Here is a 26,825-nt window from a genome sequence, read left to right on the forward strand (position 1 = left end):
CAGAAAACTGAAACTGGACTCCTTCCTCACACCTTATAAAAAAATTAACTCAAGATGGACTAAAGACTTAAATGTAAAACCTAAAACCATAAAAACCCTAGAAGAAAACCTTACACAATACCATTCAAGATATAGGCATGGGCAAAGACTTCATGACTAAAACACCAAAAGCAATGGCAACAGAAGCCAAAATTGACAAATGGGATACAATTAAACTAAAGAGCTTCTGCGCAGCAAAAGAAAGTATCATCAGAGTGAACAGGCAACCTATAGAATGGGAAAAAATTTTTGCAATCTATCCACCTGACAAAAAGCTAGCACCCAGAATCTACGAGGAACTTAAACAAATTTACAAGAAAAAAAACAAACAACCCCATCAAAATGTGGGCAAAGGATATGAACAAACACTTATCAAAAGAAGACGTTTATGCAGCCAACAAACATATGGAAAAAAGCTCATCATCACTGGTCATTAGAGAAATGCAAATCAAACTACAATGAGATACCATCTCAAGCCAGTTAGACTGGCAATCATTAAAAAGTCAGGAAACAACAGATGCTGGAGAGGATGTGGAGAAATAGGAACACTTTTACACTGCTCGTAGAAGTGTAAATTAGTTCAACCATTGTGGAAGATAGTGTGGTGATTCCTCAAGGATCTAGAACTAGAAATACCATTTGACCCAGCAACTGCAGCACTATTCACAATAGCAAAGACTTGGAACCAACCCAAATGCACATCAATGATAGACTGGATAAAGAAAATGGGGCATATATACACTATGGAATACTACACAGCCATAAAAAAGAATGAGTTCATGTCCTTTGCAGGGACATGGATGAAGCTGGAAACCATCATTCTCAGCAAACTAACACACGAACAGAAAACCAAATATCATGTGTTCTCGTAAGTGGGAGCTGAACAATGAGAACACATGGACACAAGGAGGGGAATATCACACACTGGGGCCTGTCAGGGGGTGGGGGGCTAGGGGATGGATAGCATTAGGAGAAGTACCTAATATAGATGATGGTTTGATGGGGGCAGCAAACCACCATGGCATGCATATACCTCTATAAGAAACCTGCATGTTCTGCGCATGTATCCCAGAACTTAAATTTAAAAAAAAAAATCAAATTTTTTAAAAAGTAAAAAAAAAAAAAGAATTGTATCCAAAATATATAAAGAACGCCTATAACTCAGTACTAAAAAGACAAACAATTCAGGAGAAAAATGCAGTAAAGACTTGAACAGAAACTTCCCTAAAGGAGATAAGTCAGTCCTTTGCACATTCCAATATGCTTGAATTTTTGTTACTATGGTTTAGTTAAGTAACACCTGTCTTCTCAAAACAGAGTTTGAATTTGTTACTATCATATATTGGCTATGAGAAATTTTATAATATGAAAACTTTGCTTCTAGCTCTTTCATCCATAAAATCATTACATAAATAACAGATGCACATTATAATCAGTGACATCACTTTGTTCAAAATCTGTCATTGATTGGTCATTGTGCATTTGTTCTTCAGTTTATGCACAGGCAGAAAATTGTGTAGTTATGTTGCCTCCTTGTCCCACAGGAATGAACTCATGTGACACATATTGGCTAACAAAGATGGTAGCAGAGCAACAAAAGTGAGAGTGCTGGAAATGAACTTTGAATATAACATAAACGGAGTTTCAGAACAAACAGCTGACCATGGGAATGTTAACACTGCTGTTCAAGAAACTTTACATATGCAGCCAAGACAACTTACTGAAGACAAACATGGACAGAAATTAAAGCAAGTGGTTCTGATGAATTGAATGAAGGACGATGTCCTGAAGGAAGTAAAAAACAGCAAAAAAAAAAATTTCACATTAAGAGAAACCTTGCTGATATTTGCAAAGGATAAAATATTGAAAACTGATCTAAACTTTGAAAGTGTATAACAATTAACTGAAACATAGAAAAGAGGCCCTCTCTGTAACATAAGCTAAACAATGAGAAAAAAACATTCTTGATAAGTTTTTATACAAAAAATTCTCTATGTTTCTAATGTTTTAAATTAGTATACTAAATAATTTTTTTATTTTCACATACATTTATAATTGACACTTGGAGTTTTGAATATTGTAACAAAATTTTTGAAGGTCACAGAATAATCATAATTTTCTACATTGATTATCAGGATTACTTTGCACAAATTCAATTTCTATAATCATTTTTTAGTCCTATACTACTATGTAAAGCAAAGACTGCCTGTATATCAATGGCCAATAATCATATGAAAGTATCCAACATAATGAATCATCAGAAAAATGCAAATTAAAGTTACAATAAAATATATACTTTTTTATGTCACCTCACAGGGCTAATATTATAACACCAAATTCTGCTGAGAATAAGATGTAATTAGAACTCTCATTCAGTGCTGTTGGGTCTGTATTTCATACAGTACAACTACTTTAGAAAACCATCAGTTTCTTGAACAATTAAACACATACCTACTCTATGACCCTGTAATTACAGAAAAAAGATTTGTACAAAAATATCTACAGCAGCTTCATTCCTAATAGTTAGAAACAATTCATATGTCCATCAAAAGAAAACAGACACACTAATAATAGTATATTCATGTGATGGAAAATGACTCAACACTAACAGAACAAATTAAAAAAAACTGTAGCAACAGTTATGTTGAAACAGGCCACCTAGCATAAGAGGAAACTAACCTATGTTGATTGAAATCAGGGCAGCAGTTGCCTTCAAGAATGGGTGTAAAAGGGAACTTTCTATGGGGGATGGAAATGCTCTATATGTTGATTGAATGGTGGTTCCATGGGTGTATGCCCTTATCAAAACTCATCGAATTGTACACAAGTTCTGTACATGTCACTGTATGTACATTTCCCATAAGTAGAAAATATTAAAAGCATGAAAAAAGCTTTCCCATAAAAATGTACAAATAATACTCAAGTCACAGGTTATGCATGTATATAGAAATTAAAAGTACTAGACACTCATACTTTCTAGATAATATTTTGTAAATGTAGAGTTTTAATAGAAACAATCATGGGCTTTACTATGTTTCTCATATATCCATATTAGAAAGGAAGCCGTAGCAATGATTAGCCCAAGTATGTCACCAACTACTTTCAACTATTGTTTGGTACCTGTTTAATCTGCAGTCAAAGTTCCTAACAGTGCTTCTGAGAATAGCATCCTATTTAGCTTTTAAGGTGCACACACAACTTTTAAGGTGTTTTACACAGTTAACCATTTCTTTGATAACAACCTGAATAAAAATTTTGCTTTAAATTTCAAGTCCAAAGTTTAAAAATGCTAGACCGCTCATGCACAACAAATATCACTAATGTAGTGTGTTTAAAAATTACAAAATGTGATCTTGATTTTTAAAAAATATTGAAGTAGGCCAGTCACTGTTTCTCATCCCTGTAATCCCAGCACTTTGTGAGGCCAAGGCAGGAGGATTGATTGAGTTCAGGGGTTCGAGACCAGCCAAGGCAACATAGTGAGATCTTGTCTCAATAAAAATTTTAAAAATTAGCCAGGCATGGTGGCATGTGCCTGTAGTCCCAGCTACTCAGGAGACTGAGGCAGGATGATCGCTTGAGCCCAAAAGGTTAAAGCTGCAGTGAGCTGTGATGGTGCCACTGCATATCCAGCCTGTGTGACAGAGTGAGATCCTGTCTCAAAAAAATAAAAATGAAAACACAAAAGTAGTGTTAATTTAATTAGTAATGAACCTATTTGGCTATTAATTTTTTTCTTTTTGAGATGGAGTCTCACTCCGTCCCCCAGGCTGGAGTGCAGTGGTGCAATCTTGGCTCACTGCAACCTCCGCCTCCTAGGTTCAAGCAATTCTCCTGCCTCAGCCTCTCAAGTAGCTGGGACTACAGGCACCTGCCACCATGCCTGGCTAACTTTTGTATTTTTAGTAGAGACGGGGTTTTGCCATGCTGGCCGGGCTGATCTCGAACTCCTGACTTCAAGTGATCCACCTGCCTCGGCCTCCCAAAGTGCTGGGATTACAGGCATGAGCCACCACGCCTGGCCTGGGCTATTAATTTTTAATGTATCTTTTAATAAGTATAGATTTCATTATTGCAATTCATATGGAATAATATTTATTATATTTCTAATATAAGTTGCTTTTAAAATAGTAATTCTTCATAAAAAGGTATCTAGGCGTAGAACCAATGGGTGATTTATTCAAGGTTGTAGTGAGTGGGTAGTGAAAATTCAAATTGCAATGATAACTTATTAATATACTAAAAAATGCTACTTTTACCTTATTTGAATTTTGAATGTATTTAATCTTATAGTGGCTGCAACTTATGCATGTCTTATATTTATAAAATAGCTCCCTCCTCAGACTTGTGTTTTCATATGCCATGAAACTTGTAATATTTGAAATTCAGTAAGTTGAGGTTAGTAGTATTTTGTACAGTCTTCTATCTGTTCAAATCCTTTTATTTACATTGCATTGATTTTAAATTAAGTCTAAATTAATTTCTTAAATGCAACACTGAAGAAATTTTGCTATTATTAAAATTCATGTATTCTACATTTCTGAATGTTTACACCATTAGTAAAAGTTTTTCCACAACATTTATAATCTCAGACAAACAACAGGCACATTCCTGAAGCTTTCATGTAATATGGTTACCAGAAAGAAAGAAGAGGGCTTTTGCATGCACACACATGCTTAATTTACTTAAAAAGGGAAGTAAAAGAGAATAAGAAAAAAAGTAGGAGAGGAGGTTGATACGTAAAGGCTGTTATGAAAAGTATCAACTACAGCTGCGTAGGACAGGAATGGAAAATAGGGTAATAAGATATGCACCAGTTCCTAAATAAGTTAATAAAAACACTGCTCAAAGAACAGCTGGCTTTAGCTGGAGCTTGGATAAAGCAAAGAGTGGCTGCCTGGAGTCCAGTTAATGAGAGATATTAAAGCATCAACGGGGTCAAGGAGAATTATGCAGAGTAATCCAAATTCATTTTTTATAAAAGGAATTATATTTAAAGAACTTTTAAATTTATAATTTGGAATTTGATATCTAAGACAATTTCAAAATAGCAAACATTACACTTTTGGAACTGATCCAAGATAAAAAATGTGATATGAATCTAGGAACTTTAAACATTTCCCATAATGGCTTCAGTATTTTACAGATCTTATTACGTTAACTCACAATATTTTTAGTTTTATAGACTAAGCATGGATTTGATTATAGAAATTTAGTTTTTTTTAAATTTTAAATCCATTTTTGGACAAAAGTATGTACATACATTATAAATGTATCTATACATGTTAATGAAGAAAGTTTTATAATGAAAGTAAATTTCTCTACTTCATAGTGTCTCTACTTAAACATTGTGAAATAATGGAAGAAAACTCCTGTAATTCCAGTGAACACAATGATGTATTGAATTTCTAAGGTAGGGGAGACAATATAGCAGAAAGAATTCTGGACTAGTAATAGTTTTGCAAATAATAAATTGCAGAAAACTCAACAAACACTTAAGCTGTGTGCTTCATTTCCTATCTCTGCAAAATGAAATGACTAAATAATCTATGAGATTCAATGAAGGTCTAAAATTATATAATTCTAAACATTAATAGCACAAGAAATATACTCACTTCATTACAGTCATCCCAATACTTTCTACCACAGCACTTAATATGTGTTTAATAACTTGATCTTGAATAGATAGATAAAGAGTATCATGCTTGATATTCAAAATATACCCATGGATGAACTTCTGCTTCAAGGAAGATGAAGTAGATGTATTCTTCCCACTCCTCCCACTATGTACTTAAAAATCATTAAATTCACAATAAATGAAAGGAGGCTGAAAGGTGGAGTTAAGAAGGTAGATCAGCTAGAGAGTCCAGAACACAAGCAATAACATAGTGGTGAATTCCTTGGGTTTTCTTTTTGCCTCATATATCCTAGAAGCCAGCAATCTGGAAATACAAACAAACTGACCAAAAAAAGCCCCCATAAAAATCTGTTCTCTCTAGCTAAAAGTTAAAAAAAGCACACACGCACACACAAAACAGGGCAGCCTAGCAAGACAGAAATTTTTCAGACAATAACTGCTGGTCTACTCAAAAAAAAAAAAAAAAAAAAAGCACTGAAAGAAACTATGATCCATTCTTTCCCATACTGACAAATGTTGAATACAGAGCCTAGTCTTCTTCTCTCTCTAGACAGTAATGAGGCACCGAACCATCATACAGTGATGTCAGAGACAACAAAATAGGGAGCCAAGATTTTTACCCTCTCCAGTAGTAATAAGACCCTTCCTCCATAATGTCAATGGAAGACATGTGGACTGCAGTGATAAGGTATCACTACTCCTCCCAATCGGGGTGATCCCAGTGGAGACTTAGTGGGGAGCCAAAACTCCCGAGCTAACCCAGCAGCAAGGAGAAATCCTCTCCTTGGGTATAACAAAGCCCAGGTGGGAAACTTGGATTTCTACCCCTACCTGTCAATAACAGATACCTACTCCTCCCTTTCTCTACTAGAGTGGTAAAAGAGGAAACTGCTTTGGTATGAATATTTGCATCATCCCAAAATTCATATGTTGAAAGCTAAACACCAGTGTGATGACATTAAGATATGAGGTCTTTGGGAGGTGATTAGCTCATGAGGGCTCTGCCCTCATGGGTGGGATTAGGGCCCTTATGTAAGAGGCTGCAGAGGACCACCATATGAGGACACAACAAGAAGGAACCATCTATGAACCTGAAAATGGGCCCTCACCAAGCACTGAAGATTCAGCTGGTGCCCTGATGTTGAACTTTCCAGCTTCCAGACTGTAAGAAATAAAGTTTTGTTGTTTATATGTCATCCAGTTTCTGGTATTATAGCAGCCCAAAGAAAGAAAGAAACCACTATACACTTAATGTCTTTAATACTTATAGTATTAATTTTATTCAACTATTCAAAATATTCAAATTACCTATTTCATATTGGGAGTATAGTATAGTAGGTGTGTTTACTGAAGAATCAGTACATTTCATCTCATATATAAAATTTAACTGTGTAGAGCTGTTTGTAGTATTCTCTTATTTATTTTTTTTTATGTCTGCAGTGTCTGCACTTGTTTCATTCTTGAAATTTCTCTTTTTTTCTTTGTCAGGCTTGCTAGAGATTTGTCGATTTTCTTTATTTTTTCAAAGAACAAGCTTATCGTTTCATTGATTTTTCCTACTGTTTTTCTGTTTTCAATTTCATTGATTTCTGCTTTTTATTATTCCCTGCCTTCTGCAAGGTTTGGATTCTCTGCCTTTTCTTTCTCTAGGCTTTCTTTTGTGGAGGGAATTTAGATTATTGGTCTATTTTCTCTTTTTTAATATATTCACTTCTGTCTTTTCACTGAGTCTCACAATTTTGATATGTTGCATTTTCATTTCAATTCAATATATTTTAGCATATTCAGTTTGATGTATTTAAAAAATTATCTTAAGATTTCCTTTGCAATCTATGAATTATCTAGAAGTGCTACTTTTTCTAACTTGTTTGATAGTACATTTCAGCTCAAACTTTGCATCCTGAGAGCATAAAAATGTAATTTTAAAACTCTCCAAAAAGACATCTCTAAGTTCAGATAGTTTCACTGGGGAATTCCCCCAATTGTTTAAAGATTAATGAATACCATTTATACACAATCTGTTTTAGAAATTAGAAGAGATTCATTTCACAAAGCTAGTATTACTCTTACACAGTAACGAGATAAAGGCAGTGCAAAAAAGCAAACTACTGACCAGTATTTTGCATAAATATAGATGCAAAAATCCTTAACAAAATATCATCAAATAGAAATCAGTTATATATACACATACATCAACGCCAAGTGGGGTAGGAACATGCACATCATGGCCAAGCAGTGTAAGAATCCCAAGGCTGGTTCAATATTAGAAAATCAATCAACGTAATCCACCTTATTAACAAGCAAAGATGAAAAATTGCAAGAACACTATCAATCAATGCAAAAAAAAGCATTTGACAAAATTTAACCCCCATTTAAGATAAAAATTCTCAGAAAAAAAGTAAAGGGTAATTTCCTCAACTTGATAAAGAGGAACTTACAGCTAACATCACAAGCAATGGTGAAAGAATTGAATGCTTTCTCTCAAGATCAGGAACAAGGCAAGGGTGTCCCCTTTCACTGCTCTTATTCAACATAGAGCTAAATTTCTAGTCAGTGCAGTAAAACAGAAAAAACAAAAGGCATACAGATGAGAAAGGAAGAAATAAAACTGACCCTTTTTACAAATGGCATGATTTTCTACGTAGAGAATCTCAAGCCATCTCCAAAAAGTTCCTTAAACTCAATGAGTATGGGAAAATGGCTTGGCTTTTGAATACCACCGAGAAGCCAGTGGCTGTGCAGGCAGTCATATCAGTGTCTGCTCCTGGTCTCTGCCCCTCAACAGCATGGCATGACCGCTGGGTGACCCTGGAGTGAACCATGGAGATGGAGGTGGCACTGCTAAGCCATGGTTTTCCAAAGCTACTGTGCCTTCTGCCTTGCCCTAGTCTTGGTAATCCTGCCACCTCTGCTTCAGATATAGACTCTACCTACTCTATTGAAGCCCATCCCACCTGGCAGTGAGCAGCACCTTCCAGCCAGAGCAGATTTTTCAGAACATAAAAGAAGGTAATCATTACCAGCAGTGGAGACCATTGTAAATTGTTCTTAATCAGAACAAAGTTAGTGCTTTGGAAAATCAGCCTCACTCTGCAGTACTCACACCACCTAATTTTTCAGGTCTCTCCTGGATAAAGAAGGACCAGCTCACATTTCCTCTCTGACGAGTTGGGATACTATGTGTCTCACAAAGGACCAAGAAGATAAAATTAGTGAGGTTTATGAGCAAATTCTCAACATCAAACTAGCAGAGAAATATGAATCTTTTGTGAAACTTACATGTGATCAGATCATACAGTCATGTGGTAGAGGGCCAACCAGCAATGTTTCTTGAGGCTTTTCTCCATTTCTGGGTACCGGATTTGCCCTCAAGAGATAGATGTGGTACACTTTTTGCAAGGGTTTGATAAAGTATTTCAGCTCCAATTTTGCATCCCGAGGACAATTAACCAGGTCCACAGGTCCATTTTTACATAACTTGAAAGCCCTTAAAACTTCAAGATAGAATATATTTCTCAAATTAGGGGTTATTTGGAAAAACTAAATTTAATTCAAATGTATATCAATACCTTCCAAAGTAAGGTAATATTCACTGATGGTTGTTTTGATTAGAAAGCTAAGAGATATTCTGGAATATTTATATCTGAAGAGTCCTTATTAATGAACATCATTAACTTAAATCCAACTTAAATTGGAACATTATTATTTGTATGTTTTCAGTATACAGTATTAACAAGCATAGTTTCAAGCAACATACTAAGCTTCAAAAGAAAAAGCAATTCAATGGAGGAGAGATAGCTCTTTCAACAAGTGGTGCTAGAGCAATTAGACATCCGTAGACACAATCCATAAAAGAAAAAATTGATAAATAGGACTTCATCAAAATTAAAAAGTTTTTCTCTGTAAAAGACCCTACTAACAGGATGAAAAGATAAGCTACAAGCCAGGCGCGATGGCTCGCGCCTATAATCCCAGCACTTTGGGAGGCCGAGGTGGGCAGATCATGAGATCAGGAGATCGAGACCATCCTGGGTAACACTACGAACCCCTGTCTCTACTAAAAATACAAAAATTTAGCCAGGCATGGTGGCATGCGCCTGTAGTCCCAACTACTCGGGAGGCTGAGGCAGGAGAATTGCTTGAACCCGGGAGGCAGAGGTTGTGGTAAGGTGAGATTGCGCCACTGTACTCCAGCCTGGGCGACAGAGCGAGACTCCGTCTCAAAAAAAAAAAAAAAAAAAACAGAAGCAAAGAAAAGACAAGCTACAGCCTGGGAGAAAACATTTGCAAACCATATATCTAACAAAAACAAGTAGCTGGAATATATTAAATATTTCCCCAAACTCAACAATAAAACGAAACAATCCAATGAGGAAATGGGCAAAAGTAATGAATAGTCATTTCATGGAAGAGGATATACAGATGGTACATAAGCACATGAAAAATATATTCAATTAGCTATTGAAAGCTAGCCATCAGGGAAACACAAGTTAAAACCAGAATGATATATCATTACACACCTATGTGTGAAACTGGATGGCTCATACATTGTTGGTGTGAATTTAAAGGGGTACGATTCCTTTGGAAAACAGTTTGTTAGTTTCTTAAAAAAACTTAACATCCAACTACCATATGACCCAGCAATGTGCTCCTCAGTATGTATCCTAGACATAGGAAAATGTATGTTCCTACAAAAATTGTGCACATGTGTTTATAGCAGCTTTATTTCTAATAGCCACAAAATGGACACAACCCACATGTCCTTCAACCAGTGAATGGTTAAGGGAACTGTGGTACATATCAATACTAAAAAAAAAAAAAGTCCAGGCACAGTGGCTCATGTCTGTAATCCCAGCACTTTGGGAGGCTCAGGTGGGCAGATTGCCCGAGCTCAGGAGTTTGAGACCAGCCTGGCCAACATGGTGAAACCTCATCCCTACTAAAAACACAAAAATTAGCCAGGTGCAGTGGCGTGTGCCTGTAGTCCCAGCTACTCGGGAGGCTGAGGCAGAAGAATCACTCGAACCTGGGAGGTGGAGATTGTAGTGAGTTGAGATCGCACCAATGCACTCCAGACTAGATGACAAAGCAAGATTCTTCCAAAAAAAGAAAAAGAAAGAAAAAGATTGCTACACAAAAAAAACTTGGTTGAATGTCTTTTTCTGGGTAAAAAAGGTTACATACTTTATAATTCCACTTATATAACATTGTTAAAATGACAAAATTATAGAAAATGTAGAATAGATTAGTAGTGTCCAAGGGGTCAGAATGAGGAGAGATGCCAGGATGGCAGGCAGGAATTGGGTCTATGAAAAGGCAACATGAGGGATTATTCTGATGGAAATGTTCCCCATCTGATATACTGTTTGTGTACAGTTTTGCAAGATGTCACTACTTGAGAGATGTTACCACTGGGAGAAAATGGATAAAGGATATGCAGGATTTCTCTGTATTATTTCTCATAACTACATTTGAATCTACAACTATCTTTAAAATGTTTAATTAGAAAATATATTCATCAAGACATGCCTTTCTCATATGTTTTAATACATAATTGTTTAAAAAGCATTTTGGGACTGCAAGTTTCTACTTAAGACACCCAGCATATGCATACTTGGTGTTTGCTGTATGCCTATCACTCTTCTTGGCCTGTGCATTGATTCATTCATTCATGTATAATACACTTATTATCTCTGTATGCCAGATACTTTTCTGGACACTGGAAATAGGTTTGAACAAAGAAAAATATCTGTCCCCATGCAGCATATATTGTAGTGAAAACAGACCCACAGATAATGGTAGATATAACATATCCAAAAGAGAAAAGTAAAGCAGGAAATGAGTATGGAAAATTCTAGCTGGGAGGAAGGACGTTCAATCGCAAATTAGCCAGAAATCCTTTTTGAAGAGGTAGCATTTGAGGATAAATTTCAAGATAAGGGAAGTGACAGATAACTGGATTGAAAAGAAGGGCTTTATGGGCCATTGAAATGACTGGAGATTTTATTCTTTATTACTTAGGAAACTCAGTAAATACGTAATGAACAAATCTTCCATCTAAAGAGATTTCTGCAGTGTTCAGGAAAACGGCCAAAAACAATCACTGTTTTCAGAATTACTTACGTTGTTTCTTTCTCTAAATTTAGCACAAGTTCCTGATTTTCTATTATAACAGATTCAAACTTCTGGGACAGTCACACCAAACTAAGAGCAGAGTAAGTAGGGGTCCACTTCAATTATTCAACCTTCCTGCTTACACTCCTTCTAATAAAATACCCTCCTCTCTAGTCAAGCTTCGGTCTCAGCCTCACCCCTTGTACTGCATTCCTTTCTCCACTGTGTGTTCTCTCTTGCTGTATCTTGAAATTCCTATTTATTCTCCTCTAACTACTATTCTCACTATTTTCATGAATAGTGAGGGTATCACAGGGCGGCTTACCATGAGTGCTTTAGTCAACCCATAATCTTCTCTGATCTCCTTAACCTAACCATCCAAGATATTTCCAATAAAAGAGGAATATTCTTTGAAATGCACAATTTGCATTTTCTCACAGCATACTGATAAACCAAAAAGAACGTTTAGAAAACTTCACTTTCATTGATCTATATCAGATGATTTAAGTAAACATTAGTGTACTTGTCTACGAAATTCAAGGTTCAAGACAAATATGTGCCATATCATCCTTTTCCAGTTAGATTACTGGTTCTTAACTTCTCATAGAAAGCAATTTTGAAACTATCAATAAGCAACATCCAATTCACATTTCACTCTTCAAAAAAGTTTTAGTAAAATATTTTTCTCCTGAACATTTATTTAATTAAATCTTCAAGGCCAGGCATGGTGGCTCACGCCTGTAATCCCAGCACTTTGGGAGGCTGAGGTGAGCAGATCACCTGAGATCAGGAGTTCGAAACCAGCCTAGCAAACATGGCAAAACCCCATGTCTACCAAAAATACAAAAAATTAGCTGAGTGTGGTGGCACAGGCCTGTAGTCCCAGCTACTCAGGAGGCTGAGGCATGAGAATCGCTTGAACCCGGGAGGCGGAGGTTGCAGTGAGCTGAGATTGTGCCACTGCACTCCAGCCTGGACAACAGAGCAAGACTCTGTCTCAAAAAAAAATCTTCAAGCCACAGAATTGACCAACATATTATGTAGGTTTGTGTTTAATTGTTTTATACATATTAAATATATTTTTATTATAATAATGGAGTTATTTGGATGTGCAAGGCAAAGATCCCCAATGCCACCTGGCACTCAAACTTGGGTCTTGAACCCCACACCTAGAACCTGAACATAGCAAGCAGTAAATAAGTATATATTGGTCAACTGTCCACTGCACTACAAGAAGTGTAAAAAGACATTCCTCATCTGATGTTCACACTTAAGAAAAATATTATATTTAATAATTAAGTCTATATAAAAGATATTGTATAAAACACCTGAATTTCAATTAGATATACTAACAGTTATTTCCCTCAGATTTGTGATAGGCAACTATAATGTCTTTTGTGCTTTTAGTGATTACCCACCGGTAAGTTGAACGTTTTAATTCACTTGCTTGAGAGCAATCAGAATCATGCAACTTTCCTGCATCCTTTATTTCAAATCTTAATTCAGGAGATGGGTGAGGAAAGCTATGTAAGTAGGATACAAAGGAAAAGTGAACTTTTGATTTAGTGCACTAATTTGTAGCCATAGAAGGGCAGCACTTTCACTGCCCACATTCAATCTATTAAATGGTATATAAGAATTTTATAAATTCTTATAAAATATATAAATATTTTATTTAACAAATAAGCTAGGTTGGGTGTATGGCTCATGACTGTAATCCCAACACTTTGGGAGGCTGAAGCAGAAGGATTGCTTGAACCAGGAGTTTGAGACCAGCCTGGGCAACATAGTGAGACTATCTCTACAAAAATAAATAAAAAATTAGCTAGGCAGGCTGGGAGTGGTGGCTCATGCCTGTAATCCCAGCACTTTGGGAGGCCGAGGCAGGCAGATCACATGAAGTCAGGAGTTCGATACCCAGACTGGCCCACATGGTGAAACCCAGTCTCTAATAAAAATACAAAAATTAGTCAAGTGTGGTGGCGTACACCTATGATCTCAGCTACTTGGGAGTCCTGAGGCACGAGAATTGCTTGAACCTTAGAGGTGGAGGCTGCAGTGAGTCAAGATAGCACCACTTCACTCCAGCCTGGGCAAGAGAATGAGACCCTGTCTCAAACAAACAAACAAAAAAAAAATTAGCTGGTCATCATGGTGCAAACCTGTAGTCCTAGCTACTCAGGAGGCTGAGGTAAGAGGATCACTTGAGCCCAGGAGGTTGAGGCTACAGTGAGCTGAGAAAAACCCACTGCACTCCAGCCTTGGTGACACAGTGAGATATCGTCTCTAAAATGATGATGATGATGATGATGATGATAATTAAATTGAATACATTCCAAGTCAATCATACTGTAGCATTAATATATTTGCAAGCTCAGTGGATTTCCAGTGGATCACTGCATATGCCTAATATCTTCCACTGGACAAAAAGCTAATAAAGAAATCGCTGCAGAAAAGAACACCCCTAAAAACCACAAATACACATTTTACTTTCCCTAAATTAAGTTTTTGCATCTGAGGGAAGTACCTTATTTTTCTATGTTGATTCTAAATTATGGAGCTTGGAAGAGCTCTGGATAAACCCAAATTATAAAATTATCTTCCACAAAAGACCAAGCTTTTAAAACCAAATATTAAATCCCAACATTTAATAGATTTGTTTTAACTGTTTTTAAATTTTAAATCTTAAGTTTTTATGGGTACATAGTAGGTATATGTATTTACAGGGTACACAAGATATTTTGATACAGGAATGCAATGTATAATAATCACATCAGGGTAAATGAGGTATCATCACCTCAAGCATTTATCATTTCCTGTGTTACAAAAATTCCAATTATACTATTTTAGCTATTTTTTAATGTAAAAGAAATTATTGACTAGCCACCCTGTTGTGCTATCAAATACTAGGCCTTATTCATTCTATCTATGTTTTTGTTTCCTTAACCATCCCTGCTTTTCCTACCCCCCTGCCCCTCCTACCTTTTCCAGGCTCTGGAAACCATCATTCTACACTCTATCTCCATGAGTTCAATTGTTTTAGTTTTTGGCTGCCACAAATGAGTGAGAACATGTGAAGTCTGTCTTTCTGTGCCTGGTTTATTTCACTTAAAATAATGTCCTACAGTTCCATCCATGTTATGCTAAGTTTTGATAGTAAAATGAATAAGTGCATTTTGAATCAATTCAAGGTTCTAAAAGTTAAATTCTGCATGCACATGGACTTGCTGTATTATTTGTATTGGTATATATGATATATTTGGGCATAAAATGCTGTTAAAATGTAGAACCAAGTTTGGGGGCCTTCATCTTTACTGCCCTGTTCCAACATATCTGACTGTGACAAGGGAACCAGCTTAGACACCAAACACTAATCTCCTCATAAATTCAATCATCTTGATACATGTTTAGCTGCATCCAGATTTGACCAAGTTTACATTAAAAAAATACCCAATAATCCCTGGGAGGAATGTTAAGGTCAGACACTAGGCAGTGAGAGAGTGAGCCAAATTTGATTTCACTTTATGTCAAAAATAAGTATGGAGTCAGTGACTCAGAGCTGGCTATACACTGTGACTAATCTTAGACCACATAAATTAGAAGTATGCAACAGGCTGTAAAACTGTTTCCAATCTGAACAACAAATTCCCAGTTCTTACTAAGCTCTTATCAACAAACAATTCATGTGAATCCATAAAAAATCAAATTAATTACCTAATAAATATTGTAATCATAAATATAATTACATACTAGATGCAAAACAATTTTAAAGATAAAAATCAAAATATTTTTGAAGCAGCAATTAATACTCATGCTTTATATAAATGATTTTCCTTAATTTAAATAATTTTTATATTTATATGGGAGAAAATATTTATAATTTTGCCTGATGGCAATGTGGAAATAATATATTGTAATGGAGTAAAAACCTCTATGAAAAATAATGAATTTTAGAAGAAAACAATTCATCTCTTTCTTCTACAAACATCTGAATGCCTACAATGCCCAAGGCTTTCTGCTAGAACTGTGAGTAAAAAAAGACAAATAAGACATGGTTCCTACAAGCAAAGAGTTTACAGTGGAAATGAGTGGTTCCCAAATTCAGCACTGTATTATTCACATATCTTGTTTAAATGAAGATCTGAGTCCTAATTCCCAAATTCTGATTCCATAAGTCTAGAACCGTGCCACAGTGCTGCACATTCTGATGCAGAATTCAAGCTTTGAGAAGCAATGATACTCAGTAGTAGGAAAGCACATAGTTCATCATACAATATGTTTAATAACTGCTTAATTCTTTGATTTAGAATCCCCTCAATCTCCACATATGTTGCCTTTTAATCATGAGTTAAGACGGAATTCAAATTTCCAAATATATATATATATATTATTTATTTATTTATTTATTTATTTTTTACAAAGACCTGGACCTTAAATTCCGGTGGCTGTACATCAGGTGCACATTGCGAATTGGATCATGAATCACAGTTCTACTAACTGAATTCCTGCTTCATTCCTGTGTCTAAGCTGTCACTTTGAGTACCAGTGTACTCAATATTACTTTTAATGGCAAAAACTGCAATTACTTTTGCACCAACCTAGTATCTCCTGCCTTGTTCCTGAATCTCTCATTTCTTTCAGATGTTGTCCTGTATTTTACTTGCCAGTTCTCAAAGACTCAGCTCCTGCCCAATGATCAAGACCATTATACCTGGTACTAGACCACCCTGATGCAGACCACCTACCTGGATTTGGACATTTTTTGTTCCCACAGACTCCACATAGCAATGATGTGCTGGCCACTCACTGGGAAAATACCTGTCACCCCTTGATGGACCTTTCTGACACTGTTTGCCTGTCCTCAAAAGTTCCTGGTAATCTACTCCAGTACTCTCCAATACATACAGAATATCAGAATTACCTAGAGAGATTCTTAAGTGCATGGATGCTTAAGCTTCACTCATTGAGGCTATGAGTCAGCAAGTCTGGGATGAAGTCCAGAAATGCCATTAAAGGCTTTAATAAAGAAGGCACATTTAAGCTGGGCTTTTAAAAATGAATTAAATTTTATGTGTCATAGAAAGGGAAAATAATAATACAGCTAAAGGAAGCAAAGCAATGTGATGATGAAAAACGGTTGGGTATGTTTAAAGAAGAGAATCTAGTCAATTATTAGTTCCTACTAGATGTTTAATAAATGTTTTCTGAGTTAAAATACTGAAATAGTGAAATATCATGCTCAATAAATGAAGTTTGGCTGGAGACATCAGCTATATGAGAAGATACAATAAAAGGATATAAGAATAAAAAGCTAGAGAGAAGCCAAATTCTAATTGGCAATGGGTTCTGGGATATTTTCTAGACAATAAGAATGAGTAAAATATTTGGAGTATTCTAACCCATCTCCTACACCTGGTGCCTTTCATTGTTACTTCTGTGCTTCAGGTACCCAACTTGACGCGTCTAACCTTTATTGTTCAGATATTACACTTCATCTGCCAACGTATAAATGGTCTAATTGTATGGTAGAACCAATTCAATTAGGTGAGTAGGTGCAAAGATGAGACTTATGGGTAGGCTAAAGTAGTGTGGGTGATAAGGCTAGTTAAGATGTTATTACAGGAAGCAACAAGGTCCCTGTAATATACAATGGTGGTGATCAAGGTGGAGAAAGGGCAAATTGCAGAGCCGTGTTGGAAATTGAATTGATAAGACCTGATTGTATGTAGAATAGATGGAGTAAGTAATTGTATAAAACTATGAGGCTTGGGGTCCAATGGATTGTCAAGAACAGGCATAGAAAACTAAGAAAAAGACAGTGATTTCATGTAACACAAATTCCATTTCAACTATATTTGGAGTTGATACTCCAACTGGGTCTTCAGTTGAAATTTTTCAACAATTTGGGTGAATGTGCAAGAAAAAGAGAAAGAGGATAAATGCAGGAGATATTCAAATAAATTGATGGAGCAATGTTCTAGAGAAGACATAAGATTAAAATGAAAATGAACAGCTAGATCCCTGAAAGAGGAAGGCAAGGACATCCTAAGAGAAGATATCTGGAGGGCATAAATAAAGACATGGATAAATTTTGATGGAAGGAGGGCCTATCAATATATTTGATATTATTAGTAAAATAACAACATGGATGATGGGGGAACAGACTAGGTTCAGAAAGAGAACAATTTTCATATGGAATAGAGAGTATTCCTACGAACATATTTCCTATGAAGTATAAACAAGGGATACATAGAAGATTGTGGAGCAGCTAGGACAATTAAGGACGATGAATTTATAGACGAACAAAGTAGAATCATTTCTATTTTTTCCTAGAAATATTTACCAGCCAGCATCTTGGAAAAAACAAATAGTGGGGTCTTCTCAGAGTGAGGAATCTTCCTGGAGGATAAGTCACAATGACATGGTATGAGATCTAAGGAGCAAAGAGACGGTGTTGTTGAAATGTAACTATTCCATCCTGGAAAGGGAAACACTGTAGTCTGAAAAAATGTTGCACGGGAAGAATGAGAAGGAAAGGGTGCTGAGTTAGATGCTGCAATCAGAGAGAAGGCAGACTATGTCTTGGTGTTCTAGGTTTACAGCCTCAAGACAGCTTGAAAGATGTTTCCAAGATAAAGGGTCTGGATGTGCCAGAAGTTAACAATTATTGCCAATATCTACAGTGCCCATTAGGACATGTATCCAGGGAAGTGGTGTTATCAGGGAAGAAACAGGTTTTAATTTATATAAGCAGGTAGAATATGGAAGAAAATAGGATGAAGGATATTATGATATAGGACAGAGCACTGCTAGGGAAGGTGAGAATTTCTTCTTGTGGACTAAAGCTTAATGACCTGGATATTCTATTCAAATAACATGAAAGATAAAGGCTGGTATAAAGGGGAGAAAATAGATGAAAATGAGTCTGATACTGCAACCATATAGTTCAGGAAAACATCTAGAATTCAATAAAAACAAGCAAGACTAAAAAAAGATATACATGAAAGGTTTACATGTTTATTTCTTCTTTTAAATCACGATAAAGCATAATTCATTAAGTTGGGGTTTTATATTTGTGGAAATACAGTAAAGAGGATCATCTCTCTTTTTGTCCTCCCTTCAATCTCCCAATGTTTTGGAGAAGAGTCAATGTAGTACACAGCTGGTACTGAAGCAACACGTGGGATAAAAAGCCTGTTGTATTTTTTAAAATGTGCTTTATAAATGTTTAGATAAGTATGCTATAAAGATTGCAAGTGGTATTGACACAATCCCCAAATAGTTAAAGGTTTCATGATAGTTACCTGTTTCACGTTAGTTACCTGTTTCAGGTAGTGTGCTGACATGGCATGTGCTTTCATCACCTTCACCAGCTGAGGTTGAAGCTCTTACTTTAAAGACATATGAGGTATTGGCAAGAAGCTTTATGAAAGTGTACATGTGATCTTGGGGAGAGACTTTTGTAGAATTCCTTTCAACTGTTATCATATACTGCGTTATTATTCCATTTGCCTTTTTGGGTGGATCCCATTTCACTAAAACTGACTGCCAGCTTGTTGCCATGCACTGCATATTCTGCACGACATCTGGAACTTAAGAGATAAACATATGCCCAAAGTTAAAGTGTATACACATGTAAGTAGATAATTGATTGAATTACATGATTACTAGATACAACTGTGTTTAGAAGTAGAACTAGAAAAATATTTAATGTATCAAATTTTCAATGTGTGCTTAAAAAGTCATTAACAGACTGAATCAAAAGGCTGTTGACTTGCTTTTTATGCTATTGTATTAATCATTACAGTATTGAACCAGTCACTATCTTCCAGCTCAAAGCACCAATCACATCCTCAAAAGCTCACAAGCAAATATGTAGCCTCAAGCCCAGGCCCAGGCAGTGTTTGAAAACTGCTCTCTTAATTGGAAAGGAACAATCTTAGCAATACTTTATTATGGAACATTTTTATGCAAAACATAGATGCAGGTGCCTCCCTGATGTGACAAATCTGGGCTTCACAGTATTTGGAAACCCTAACTAATTTAAAGGTACTGGTTTTTACTGGGATGGCTTCTTTGGAAGAATCTTGAGGATTTCATCTTTGAATACCTTTTGTAGACATCATTGGAAGGAAGATTTAAGGAGTCTCAGTCTTATTTTCTAGAGCTTCTCTGAATTTACTTGAAACTAACCCAATTTCTCAGAGGTCCTCTATATCTGGTAGGCCTGGTTAAAGAACAATATCCTAGCCCACCAAAGTGACTGCACATTAGAGAGACTGGTTACTTCCCACATAAATGTCCAATTAGCCAATGTCCCCTAATGGTGGCATTAGTAGAATAGTTTTTCCTGTCACAATAAAAGATAATGGTAGAAGAAAAATTGGGACACAGTCAACTTGTGGATTACAAACAATGAAAATTGAAAGAAAATAACTTGCTGCCATTATGCAAAACATAGTGATTTAAAGAATACTCAGGTGATCCCTGACCTGCCTACACCGCTCTACCTGGGTCTAAACTGAGCTGTTATAAACTTTTCTTCCTCTGTAAGAGGGAATATGTGGCATTAAAAATTTTTTTAAAGATAATTTCTGGGCTGATCAAGGGATCTGGCAATTAAATGCTATTAACTATTCACTTCCTTGTTTTCAGAATCATATAACAACATTTTTATAAAATAAGTTAACATAAGATAGTTGACAATTTGCTGAACTTTAGTTTCTAAATCCAGATTTTGTGAATATCTATTTTCCTGATTTTTTGAACCTCAAAAAAAAAATCATTAACCAGTGATATTAAAACACTTAAAGGTGAAAATTTTATTTATTTAAATAATCAGAGTATAGAATGTTGGGGTACAATTGTATCTTACTGATAAAAAGTATTTATTGGTTTACAGAAGACTTTCTACAAGATTAGCCTTGATTCTTATTGTCCTCATGTACAAATATTATTAAAATATTTTTTTTATTTATGGGTTGAACATTTTTATATTCTGTCACTCATTCACAACATGCATTTCCTACAGTCGTGTCCACTCTTCACTAGAAGTCAGAAGGCCAATGTTCTAGTCAGCTTCTTCACTAATTTTCTCAAGGTCCTTTTCATCTAATCTGGCTCAATCATGGCTTCTTCATCTGTAACATGGGAATGGTGGTAACAGTAATATTCAGGGGGCATTTACTGTGTGTCCAACACTCTATGAAGTGGGCATTTACTGTGTGTCTAACACTCTATAAAGTGCTTTATGTGGATCTTTTCAAATATTTTTGACAACAACATTATGAGATGGCTACTGCTAATGTGTGCTTCTTTTCAGTTAAGGATACAGAGGCTCACAGAGTCGTGATCATTTGCCAAGATCATACAACTAGTAGGTCACGGGGCTCAAATTCAAATCCGGAAAATGACTTCACAGCATGTACTTTTATCCACTATAAATGCTATTTATTTTGCATCTCTTACAGGAATGCATGAAAAACAGTCTCAGGTAGTCATAAATTTATGCAAAAATGATTAATTTAGTAGTCAGTGGTCTACCATCTCGATTTAAAGATTCACTAACATACCAGGAAGTGCATCCAGAGCTGATAAGAAGAAATGACTAGAACGGGATCTTTTGCTCATTCAATAAACATTGACAGAAGTAAACAAAAAAAAAATTAAGAAGAGGTGCTTCTAAAGGTATGCTCCAGTTGAGAAAAGGAAAAGTACATTTCTAAGCCATCATTAAATAGGTCCTAAATAAAAACTATTCAGTGTGCACACAAACGCAAGATATGTCATGTATACTACATGTGTGACACAGCAGGTAAGCTGTTGATGAATTAAACCAATGATATTTCAGTGTCCCCCACATGGTAAAGATGGGATGATGGGAACATAGGGGGCTTCTGCAATGACTCATGCTCTCCAAATGTCACAACTCATCTTCTTAAAAGAAAATTATAGATATTGTTTCATTAAAAATATAAATCGGCCTGTTAAAAGTGACTGCTAGTTCATTTCCCCCTTTTTCCCCAGCTGTCTCAAACAATTCTAAGAATTAGGTAATTTTCACAGATATCTAGAAGGCTATTTTGTTCCCAAACTACTTTTTTATTTCAACTTCCTCCATTCAAAAGGAAAAACCATGTGTAAAAATATATGTATAAACACACATACAGCATAAGATTTCACACAAGACCAAGACTAAACGTAAAGCACTGAAATGCAATTTCCCTTTGAGTAGACTCTTAAGTAATGATACTTTATCATATAAACTAAGAGAAGGAAAAGAAAGGTGTTAAATATAAAAAGAAACATTTTAGGCTCAAAAACTGTATCTAACCTGATTCTTGGGTTGTGAATTTTACTACATTACTAAATTGATTGCCATTTCCAACTTTGGTGAATGCAGATACACGGATAGAGTAGGTGCTGACTGGTTCCAGTCCAACAAGTTTGGCTTCAGTTTTAAAACCTGATATATTCTGAAAAGCAGAAAAAAAATTATTAGTCAATGCATTGTCAAAAAATTGTTCATCATTGGAATATTTTCATTGAAGTTATTCCTTTTACATTTAACCTATAGTTTAATAAGCATGGATATTTTAAATTATAATAAAACAAATATTAGCATTTATTTTGTGCCATAGAGTGTGCTCAGTTTATGATACAAGGATGAAGTGGGCACCTTCTTTTCCCTGAAGAACCTCATAATTGCCTTTTTTAGACTTTTTTTTTTTTCTTGACAGAGTCTCATTTTGTTGCCCAGGTTGGAGTGCAGTGACGTGATCTCTGCTTGTTGCAACCTCCACCTCCCAGGTTCAAGCCATTCTCCCTGCCTCAGCCTCCCAAGTAGCTGGGATTACAGGTGCGCACCATCACACCAGCTAATTTTGGTACTTTTTAGTAGAGACGGAGTTTAGCCATGTTGACCAGGCTGGTCTTGAACTCCTGACCTGAGGTGATCTGCCCACCTCGGCCTCCCAAAGTGCTGGGATTACAGGCGTGAGCCACTGCACCTGGCATATAATTGCCTTTTTAAAAAACTAGAGTGTTTTATTTTCATGATTTTTACTTGGAATTATATACTCATTTTTTTTAATTTGCTATAATTACAGTCTGCAATTTAAATACAACTTCTGCGTAGTCAGAGATACTTGATTTTTCTGAACTCATCTAAATTCATTTTTAATACCCACAGCATTCCTGTGTAAATTTATTTATTCTTCAGCTACTGTATGTAGACACTGGCAAAACAGCAGTGAATAATAATTTTAAAATATCTGCTTCTATGAAGCTTAAATTGGGAGTTTTCCCAGCCAATTCCTAAATTTATAATTTAACACTGTTATTAGAGATATGAGGAAAGGAACAAAAGAGTATCATAGTTGCCCAAGGAGGAATATGCTTTCTCATAGAAAAAATTATCATTAAGTACAAAGTTTTCATTCAAAGATAATTGTCTTAACCAAGAAAGCAGTTAAGATTAATCAATTATCCTCATGGACAGAGAAGATAATCTCCTATGTGATATAAATGTAGGAATCTTACATTATATCTAACAAAATATAAACCATGTTGATCATTTATTAAACACCACAGTAACAGAAATTTTAACAAGAATATTAATTCTTGGGGAATTTACAATTAGAATCCTATTTTAGACTATTCTCTAGAAATTCACTGACTTATTTTAGGGGCTCACTGAATCTCTTTATTTCGGTCATTCTTTCCTGCTTACTATTTACAAAACATACCATTAGATAATCTGGAGATTACAGACACATATAAGGCATGGTCCATGCCATCAAGGAATTTTAATATTAACTAGAGAAATCTACAATTTCTGAATGAGAAAAAATTAAACACAAAACAAGCAAATTATGATTTTGGTTAGGAAGGGCTAAAAACCAGAGAAACAACTGAACCCAAGAGGGCATAATAATAAGAGAGTAGTTGATGGGATAGTGAACAGATTTACACAAGAATATGTTGTCAAAAAGGGAAACATGAGTGATGGATACTTACAAACATATTCTAATTGAACTTTGTACTAAATAAATAATTTCTTTCAGTATGCATGAGTGACCTAAGTCACCTATTGATTTCATTATCTGTGGACCACAGTGGATTGACTGGGATAGCAGTAACACTTGAAGTGGTTCTAGCATTATTCTACCTCCACAAATGCATATCTAATTTGAAAGAAGAAAAAGAATAGAAAAACAATAGAAAAACAGAGAAAATAATACAAATTGATACTGTCAGAATATCAGGGTAGATGAAAGAGAAAGGAAAATAGAACACACTAGGAGAGAAAGCGAAATAGAACAAGGAAAGCAGATATAGTAACTAGATGCTTAGACAGGGAAAAAGATGGCATGAGAGTACATTTAAAGGAATTTGAAAGCAAATAAGATTATGAAAATTGATGAAAGAGAAAATAGATGTAAAAAGGAGTAACATGAGGTAGTAGATTTTAAAACACAAAACTACTGCCCATCTCAAATGTTGTATTGAATACTTAATGGTATAAAGATGGTACTTGTGCTACTTGTGAAATAGTAAAGATGTGCTTCTATTGAGAAAACCTGTTTACAAATCTTAGAATATAAGTTATTCTCATGTTCACATAATGGCATATTGTCATTTTATGCTTACTGCTATTACAATGTTGGACAGATTTTTTTTGTTCTTTTAAAAACTGTGTACAATTACAGCAACAATAGCTAACATGTTTATCACATGCTTGGAATTGTTCGAAATGCTCTATGGAGACTTTCCTTTATAATCCTCAATTTTGAATGTACATATCTTTATAACTCCCATTTTGCATTAAGAGGTAAGCAATGTCCCTACTGAAGCACAGTAAGTCTCAAAGGCAGAATCTGAGCCAGGTAATTTGAAGTCAGAGCTACTTGCTTTACCACTATGCTAAGAAAGCCTATGTTACAGATCACCATTCTGAGGAGATAAGATCCATATATAGACAACCACACTGTAACGCACATACACAATTATCCTAGGAATGCAATTACTCTAAGAAAATGATTCTTTTTTCCTTTTGATATCTATCTCCCAGTGACCCATACAGACAAAGCAAATAAAAAATGGAATAATGTTAAGATTAAACCAGAGATAGATAGGGCAAGAGGCTTCATGTCATTTAATGTAATTTCACACCTCTGGGAAACAAATTTCACATTTATGGAGTAATACGACTCAAATTATTCTCAGACTATCAAGTTTTAAAGTAATATCTTGGTTTCCAGAAAGAAAGTCATTGTTCCTGATGACATAAAGTTAATGCCTGCTTTTGATTTTTACTATTCAATTTGTAAGCTACATATGCTATAACAATGATTTACCATAGTCATAAACTGTAATGCTCATAATATTGAGTAAAATGTTTACTGCAGATTTTTTGCACTCTTCTTCCTGTAAACTAAATAAGAACATTCCAGGACTCCATTTGCCTTTGGGGAAAAAAATAAGAAAATTTTCTTAAATAAATGCTTGTTAATTACATTTTGGCAATTAAATGCTAGAAATCACAGACATATATTTGAGACTCTTTGTTACATCAGTTCTGTGGATATTTTTCACTAATTCTGAATTTCGAAAATGGAGGAGGGAAAATGTGGTTAGTGTTGCAAATGAATTATTCTTGAAAATAAACAAATAAGGATATATCATGAAAGACCAATTAGTGTAGGATCATATGCTATTGGGAAGGATGAACAGAAGTCCAGAATAAATATAAATACCTTTCTAAAAGGTTAAAAAGATTCCCTTGGTACTGCTGTTAACAATAGATAGAAATACATTTTATATTTGTAAGCCAGAAAAAATTACTATATACTTTCCAGCATTAACAAAATGATGCAACTGTTTCTTAAATTGTAGATATCTAGAAGTTACAAATCTAAGTACATTGCTCTACAAAGTATTCAGCTTATATATCTGGCAAATGCTTGCTTGTGTTTTCCATCAGCATCCTTAAATTGTAGGAAATAAAGAAGCTTAAAAAAATAGCATTGTTTAATTTAGTAGTTCATTTTCCTCCTATATGTCAAAAGATTTTAATTCAATTTCTGACTTTTTAAAAATAAACATATATTGTTATAATCAACCTACCTTATAATATATAGTGTCAGTTTCATGTTCATGAATTTTAAAACTATATACTTTAACAATACCGCCTGGAAGAGGACTTGGGCTCCATTTCAGCCATACAAAGTCTGAAGTACAGTTGATTAAAGTCAAATTTTGTGGAGGTGCTAAAGGCACTGTAGGAAAACACATGATGAAACTTACATTCATAAAACCTTTAACATAAAAATAGCACTGTGACTTACTTTCTTGAAGACACTAGTTAGAAAAGATTTATAAAATGATCATATTTTAATTTCAGAAACAAATATCATAATTAATTATAATTTGTATTTGGACATAGTAGTTCCAAAGTAGTTTTAAACAGGACAGGAAATTCTGAAGCTCAAATTGCAAAAAAAATTCAACAAAGTAAATATAATGGTAAGGCTGTTACAAATAGACCCTTTCATATTCCATGCTGTTCCTTAAAAAGAGAGAGCAGGCGCTGCAACAGTGAAATTGTTTGAAGAAATGTGGATTCCGTCTTACCTGTCTCATCTGTGTAAAAGAAAAGAATACTGGAAGGACCAAGTCCTTTTATAGTTCTTGCAGCAGCAAAAAAGCTATATAATGTAAATGGTGAAAGCTCTTCCAATATTATGTAATTATCAGAAGTAATGAAAGAATAATTTTCATTTGGTCCTTGTAAAGTTAAATCATAACTTATTATTGCACCATTTGGCTTTACTGGGGGATCCCATGATAAGAGAACTGAGGTAGAGGAAAGGTTTTTAAAAGTGTTGATTATTGGTGAAGTTTCTGGGACTACAAAAGAAAAAGAGAATATTAAATGAAACAAAAGTGAATCAGCATTATAAAAGAGGATTCAATCATAATGGGATTTGATTTTCTTAGCAGATTATTTTAAGAAACATTGTGTTTATTGAAA

The 26,825-nt window shown here is 35.1% G+C and overlaps 1 protein-coding gene across 1 annotated transcript in view; it reads right to left on the bottom strand.

The window, feature by feature from the left end:
• PTPRQ (protein tyrosine phosphatase receptor type Q) overlaps positions 1-26,825 on the bottom strand; it is a 211,279-nt gene that overhangs the window by 109,823 nt on the left and 74,631 nt on the right. Inside the window, exons 22-25 of the mRNA XM_030821837.1 lie at positions 26,426-26,701; positions 25,919-26,070; positions 22,125-22,266; positions 19,114-19,383 (exon numbers count right to left, since the gene is read on the bottom strand). Coding sequence (XP_030677697.1) covers positions 19,114-19,383; positions 22,125-22,266; positions 25,919-26,070; positions 26,426-26,701 — 840 coding nt within the window. The remainder of the gene's footprint in view (positions 1-19,113; positions 19,384-22,124; positions 22,267-25,918; positions 26,071-26,425; positions 26,702-26,825) is intronic.

The sequence above is a fragment of the Nomascus leucogenys genome, chromosome 10, assembly GCF_006542625.1.
Source record: "Nomascus leucogenys isolate Asia chromosome 10, Asia_NLE_v1, whole genome shotgun sequence".
NCBI lineage: Eukaryota > Metazoa > Chordata > Mammalia > Primates > Hylobatidae > Nomascus > Nomascus leucogenys.